At 42.3% G+C, this 6,965-nt stretch overlaps 1 protein-coding gene across 1 annotated transcript; it reads left to right on the top strand.

The window, feature by feature from the left end:
• The first annotated feature begins 4,419 nt into the window (after nt 1-4,419).
• Nucleotides 4,420-4,809, top strand: LOC145683151 (protein GVQW3-like). The gene has a single exon (XM_081754516.1). It carries the CDS (start codon nt 4,420-4,422, stop codon nt 4,807-4,809), a length of 390 nt encoding a protein of 129 aa, XP_081610642.1.
• Nucleotides 4,810-6,965: the final 2,156 nt, after the last annotated feature.

Below are 6,965 nucleotides of genomic sequence, written 5' to 3'. Positions count from 1 at the left end.
GGAAGGTGAACAAAAGTCTAAGAAACAAGCACAAATTGGCAAATATCGCCAATAATAAGCATAAATGACATTTATTCATGATTTCTTTTTTTAAAAAAAAGAGGGGAGGAAATATGCCATTCTTCCACAATTACCGATCTCCAAGGACGCCGATTTCTCTGTAAATTTGGGGGGCCCATTCAGATGCAGAAGGTATATACCAGGGTATATGAAGATTTTAATACAAATTGCACTCAAATTATGCCAAATATTGTATACTCATAAATACAATAGAGGGGCCCACATGAGCTTTGGGGGGGACTGGTCACCCTCGGCTACCCCCCCTCCCAGGATCGGCGCCCTTGTCGATCTCTATAGCCTACATATAATTCCGAACGTTTTCTTCACAGGTGCCTTCTGGGAAGCAAATTGACACATACAATGTATGATCATTATACCTTAATCTAAAATGTCCGCTATATACAGTGTGTTTGGAAAAGAATTCCCTAGTTTTAAGTATAAATTTAATTGGGAAATGAATGAAAACTTATATCAATGAGTACATATCATGAAAGAGAATTCCTTCAAGTTTTGTTTAATGTTGGTAGACTTCAACATGGGATCCATTTGTGGCCCTGCACACGTCGAGACGATATTCCACTTCTCGCCACGTATTCACCAACATTTCAGGTGTAACTGTCCCAACCGCCGCGACGATTCTTTCCCGTAAATGATTGATGTCTCTGATCTTTTCACTGTACACAACATTTTTTATGTGGCCCCAAAAGAAAAAGTCCAGTGGGGTTAAGTCTGGGCTTCGTGGTGGCCAAGGTATTGGGCTAGCCCTGCCTATCCACCTTCCTGGAAAGCGAGTGTCAAGAGCCGCACGCACATGGTTACTGTAATGAGGTGGGGTGCCATCTTGTTGGAAAAACACAAGCCCCTTTCCTCCTCAGTAAACACATTGTTGCTGAGTTGCTCTGCACTCCACGCCTGCTTGAACTGAGGAAACAAAGGAAGAAAACAGCACTGGTGCCGTATCAAGGTCTAGCAGATCTGTCAACTGCAGGGAAGCCAAATTTGAAGAGTTGATGAATCAAACACCACAAACTAGAATAGTGTTTGTCACTTTGTACAGATTCTAGGACACATTAAAGCTAGGGAGTTCTTTTTCATACACACTGTACATATGAAGTCAGACACTATCTTGTGTAAGCAGTAAAGACAATTCTACTTTTTAAATTCGTGAAACAGGCCTGCGCAACGGAAACTACGTTTGGATTGGGATATTCGAATTGCCTGCTGGAAAAGAGATACTTTTAAAATTCTTCGCACGTCAGCACAACCTACACAATACAGAATACCTACGAACATGTATCAGGACCCTGCAATAGTAACCCTTGTGATAGGATATACAACATTCGATTGCAGTCCATGAGCTACACTGGTTTACCGTAATTTATATCCTCAAGTCTTACCTATAAAGAAAGAAAGAGTTGGTTGGGGGTCTTAATATATTTTACTGAATGAACAAGTAGTATGGCTTAACAGTAAGCTGTCTTGGAATTTGTTCAAATAAATCACCATCGTATGAGTCACAAATACAATCTTCCACTTCTCTCTCTACACATTAATTCAGTAGGTCCAGTTCACATCTCAGCATGCTACTAATCTGATACAGTAAAAACTCTTTATGTTGGCCAGTATCAGCTCAGCTAAAAAAGAAGAAAAAAAAGCCAACTAAGACAAATGGAGAACTTGCAGAAAATAAAATACTGAAAAAAAAATGCTGTAGGTAGTGTTGCTTACTTCACGACATAGGACCGCGGTAGCTCAGTTGTAGAGCGTTCACCACTGGTGCATGGGGTCCTTGATTCGATCCCGGCTCGCATCAATTGAGCTTTGTGGTAAAAAAACACCGTATGCGTGGGTTTTTCTCGGGGTTCTCCCGTTTCCTCCCGCTTTCTTCATTCCATCATTTCATTCATTTCTCATCATCACCATCTTCTTTAGCCCAGCCAGCATAACCATGGAACGTAAAACTTAAAGATTTTATTATATTTTTTCACGATATGAGATGATAAATCAAGTTTTCTCTTCTCGCCTTGTTAATTTTGTAAAATCCTCGTCTCTTCTCGTCTCCTTTTGCAAATTTATGAACAAAATGTATGCCTTGATTTAAAAAAAATATCTAGAAGATATCTGGATACTTCCAAGTCATGAGAAGCCCACGAAGGGTGTATAGAATAATAACATTTAAATAATAGTTATTAGTGAAGTATATTGTGAATTGACTTGCGTATCTTTAAACGTTCATATATATATATATATAAATGTTTGAGATCTAAGACTTGGGTGAACTAATCTCGTCTCGAATTTTAAAAATGGTGCACCTCGTCTCGAATTTCGTATGATTTTGGAGACGAGAATCGAGAGAAAATGAGAAACCGAAGCGGAATCGAATGGATGATAGATTATGTGAAGGGATGAACTTGTTCTTCACGTCAAAACACGTGGAAAGAAAGCCCAGCGTACAAGGGCGCCCATCAAGGGGGGGGGAAGGTGGGGCGCTCGCCCCAACCTAGAGGAAATTGTACTTCAGAATATTGAAAACCCAATAGAATTTTTATATTACTTACAGCAAAATTTGAAACTATACAGGGTTTGTATGATAAGTAATGAGACCAGGTCTGGAAACATTGTTTTATTGATCTGATCTGTACAGGGACTTAAAAGCTTTCGAAGTACTCTCCTCTTGCGTCGATGCACTTCTGCAATCGATGTTTCCACGCTGCAAACGCCCCCTGGAAGTCAGCAGCCGGCATGTCCTTTAGAAATGTGGTCACGGCTGCTTGGATGGCTGTGACGTCTGCAAAACGGGTTCCTTTCAAGCGTGGCTTCAGCTTCGGGAAGAGGAAGAAGTCGGCCGGGCTCACATCTGGGCTGTAGGGTGGTTGTGGAAGGACTTCCACCCCAATCCGGGTCAAAAAGGAGGTCACTAAGAAGGCGGTGTGGGCAGGGGCATTGTCGTGATGCAACTTCCACCGGCTAGCGATCGCCGGTCTTTTCCGCTTGACGCTCCTGTGCAGTCTCTCAAGGACTTGTTTGTAGAAGGCGGCGTTGACGGCTTGTCCTTGGGGTACAAACTCCTTGTGGACCACCCCCACATTGTCAAAAAAAACAATCAACATTGTTTTCACCTTTGACTTCGACATTCTGGCCTTCTTGGGGCGCGGGGACGCAGGAGTGTGCCACTCCGCGCTTTGACGTTTCGTTTCAGGGTCGTACTGGAACACCCACGACTCGTCACCTGTTATGACGTCATCTTCAAAGTTAGGGTCACTGTTCATGAGGTTCAACAGTTCCTGACAACAATCAACACGTCGTTGCTTTTGTTCGTCAGTCAACACTCGCGGCACCAGTTTCGCACAGATTTTTCTCATTCCCAATTGTTCCGTCACAATCTTGTGCACTGTTGTGTGGTTCATATCGAGTTCATCAGCAATCAATCTCAACGATAATCGACGGTCTGAGTTCAGGAGATCCCTCACTTTTGCCACAGTTTCGTCCGTAGTCACTGTTGTCGGGCGTCCAGCCCTCTCCAGATCCTCAACGCTTTCCCGGCCGTTCCGGAACGCACTGTGCCAACGAAACACCTGGGCTTTGGATAGGGCTTCCTCTTTGTAGGCCTCCGTGATGAGAGAAAGCGTCTGAGTAGCCGTTTTCCCCAGGCGAACGCAAAATTTGATCGCATAACGCTGTTCGATGGAACCCTCCATGTTTGTTGATTTTCCGCCGTGACAAGAATGTTCACAAGGGCTTTGTCCAAGGCTTGTCCGCGCTCCACTAAGGCTCGGAGCCAACTGACGCGCGGTGCGTTGCTTTGCTCGGACCCCCCCTACATCCTCCATCACCGACAAACCCGCTCCAGCGACACGCGCGCCGCGGCGCGGCGAGTCTCATTACTTATCATACAGACCTTGTATTTGAAACGTTGTTTATACTTGCCCCCCTTCCTTTGGAAACCACAACATGGGCGCTCTTGCCAGCGTAAGATTACTCTCCCAGGTCTCTGATTTCAATTTTTATAGCATATAACCGCATGAGACACATACTTTCATGAAAAATTTAGATTTTTGCAAAAGTATCATTATCATCATTACAAAGTCACACAAAAAATCCCTTTTAGTTAATTCGTTCATAAAAATGGCATATTCCACTTTTAATTATCACCAGAAAGTTATTAAGATATGATGATGAAATTTTGTCAGTGTTATGTTCGGTTCTTACGTGCATGATTTTAAGGAAATTAACTCCTAATGATTTTTTTATAGGGTGTGCCAAAAGTAACCAAAGTGCAAGATAGATAAGACTGAGGCTAGCAGTGTGATAAAGTTCCTGCATTTGAAGGGTAATAATGCCAGTCAAATTTATGACGAAATGAAGGTTGTGTATGGCGATGATTGTCCATCTTATGACACCATTGTAAAGTGGAAAAGGAAATTCCAAACCGGTCATATGTCCCTCACAGACGATTCAAGATCTGGAAGACTATCCCTGACGGACGATGCGGCCATTATGAAGAAAGTGGAGTGTTTAATCCTCGAAGACAGACATGTAACCATACAAACGATTATGAATGAGACTGATCTCAGTTATGGTAGTGTGTGGAAAATTATCCAAGACGAACTTCACATACCTAAGGTATCTGCACACTGGGTTCCTCATTTGATGACACGTTTTCAGAACCAAGCACGGCATGAGCTTTCCCAACAGATATTGACGCTGTTAGAAGAGGACGAAGAGCATTTTTCCGGTAACCATGGATGAAACGTGGATATATCAGTATGAACCAGAGACCAAAACCATGAGCATGCAGTGGAAACATGCCGATTCCCCCCTTCCCAAAAAAGGCAAAGGTGCAAAATTCAGGGGAAAAGGTCATGCTGTCCGTTTCTTGGGATACTTGTGGGGTAATTCTTACAGATTACCTTCCAAAACAACAAACCATCAGTGGGAGGTACTACTGGAAGAATTGCGCGATGCTCTGAAAACGAAACGCCGCGGTATGCTATCGAAAGTAGTTCTTCTCCTAGCTGATAGTGCACCAGCTCATTCACCTCAAGGTGCTACCGACAAACCAAGGGCGTGTGGCTCCCAGGTAGTGATGAGCGCAAGAGTCTTGGTCTTGCAGTTTTTGCAAGAGTCTTGCATGCAAGACCAAGACCAAGACCAAGACCAAGACCAGGAATCCCGATGCAAGACCAAGACCAAGACCAAGGGGTGCAAGACCAAGACCAAGACCAAGACCATACCTGCAAGACCAAGACCAAGACCAAGACTCTTGCGCAAGAGTCTTGCACAAGTATGGTACTACTTGATTTTTTATAGAATGTAAAAAGGAAGGGGAAAAATCATTACATCTTTCACGTGAACTTCTTGGCTCCAGTAAAAATACCGCCGGAGTGAATGTGTTCCCAGTAGTTTATGCAGTCCATGTGAGTCGATCTGCTCCTGTAACATATAGCTACAGTATGTCGTATGTCGTTGTTCACGAGACGACCGACAGCATAATTCTATGAATTGTTACAAGCTATAATAACTTCCGTGTCTGATTTACTTTGGTCATCATTTGGTCACTCACGACGGCCCATGATTGGGTTTTGGAAAATCATACGAAGAATAGTTGTGTCCATAAGAAGTGAATAAGCAAAAATAAACTAGAGCATGTTATGGACACGGTAACTCAGTGGCAGAGCGTGCACCTCTGGTACATGGGGTCCTGGTTCGATCGCAGCTTGCGCTATGTGAGCTTCTTTGGTGAACAAACACCCTGTGCGTGGGTTTTCCCGTTTCCTCGTACTTTCTTCATTCCACCATTTCTCATCATCACTGTTTCCCTTAGCCTCAGTGTAATAATCGTGGGACGTTAAAGTAGATATTTCATTTCATTTCAAAACATATTAGTGGTGTTCTTCTTCCAAAACTAAAGAGAAATGTAGTAATGAACATCGGTAATACCGTACACCATAGGTATCGACTACATGGGTATGGCCTTGGCTATGAGGTTCAAGCATCCGTTGGAAATTTTTAATGTGTACTTATAAAATTAATATTGAAATAACATTTTCATGACATTGACAAAAACTTAGCGCATGTGACCGCAAGTTTGATTTCATAGGTGGATGCTTATACGTTGAATAATTGTTTATCAATATAACTTATAGCCCCCTTAGGCATACGGCATATCTAGGATTCAACGATATAACATTATACAACAATAAATAATCTATATTCACAACTGAGAGTGATTTCGTACTTATTTCAAATAACTTGAAGTTTGATGTATTTATGTATTTCTAATGTAAGTCAAAAGTATTTATATAAATTGAATTTACACAAAAGACATAGACAGTTGAGTCGCTTTCAGTTTTCACTCAAATTACTCTAAAATATTGGGGCCGCGGTGGTTCAGTGGTAGAGCGTTCAGCTCTGGTGTTTGGAGTCCCGCGTTCGATCCCAGCCCCGCCAAGTGAACTTTGTGTGCGTGGGTTTCCTCGGGGTTCTCCAGTTTCCTCCCACTTTCTTCTTTCCATCATTTTCATTCATTTTTCATCATCACTGTCTCCTTTAGCCTAGCCGGCATAATCATGGGACGTAAAACTCACAAATTTAATTTCATTTCGTATTCTAAAATATTAAGAGGTTTAATTATTATTATTATTTTAATTTTTTCTCTCTTTTTGGTCAATATTGTAAAACATATCATCATCGACATAATAATAGCTATTCTGCCATTATTGACAGGTCACTTGCTGCAGCTGAGAAGCTTCGATGACTGTGGTCCTCAGCTAGTCTCTTCGTCTTAACGTAGCAATTTTCTGTCTTAATATCTTTCTTCAACTACAATCTCCTTCGCCCCCTCCCTCTAGCACGTCCCTCATAATACAGTTCCTCCTCAGCCAATGTCCTGCTCTTAATTACAT

The sequence above is a fragment of the Thermobia domestica genome, chromosome 4 (genome assembly GCF_964235325.1).
Source record: "Thermobia domestica chromosome 4, izTheDome1.hap1.1, whole genome shotgun sequence".
Classification (NCBI taxonomy): domain Eukaryota; kingdom Metazoa; phylum Arthropoda; class Insecta; order Zygentoma; family Lepismatidae; genus Thermobia; species Thermobia domestica.
The sequence above is the reverse complement of the archived record's forward strand: the minus strand, read 5'-3'. Positions and strand labels throughout refer to the sequence as shown.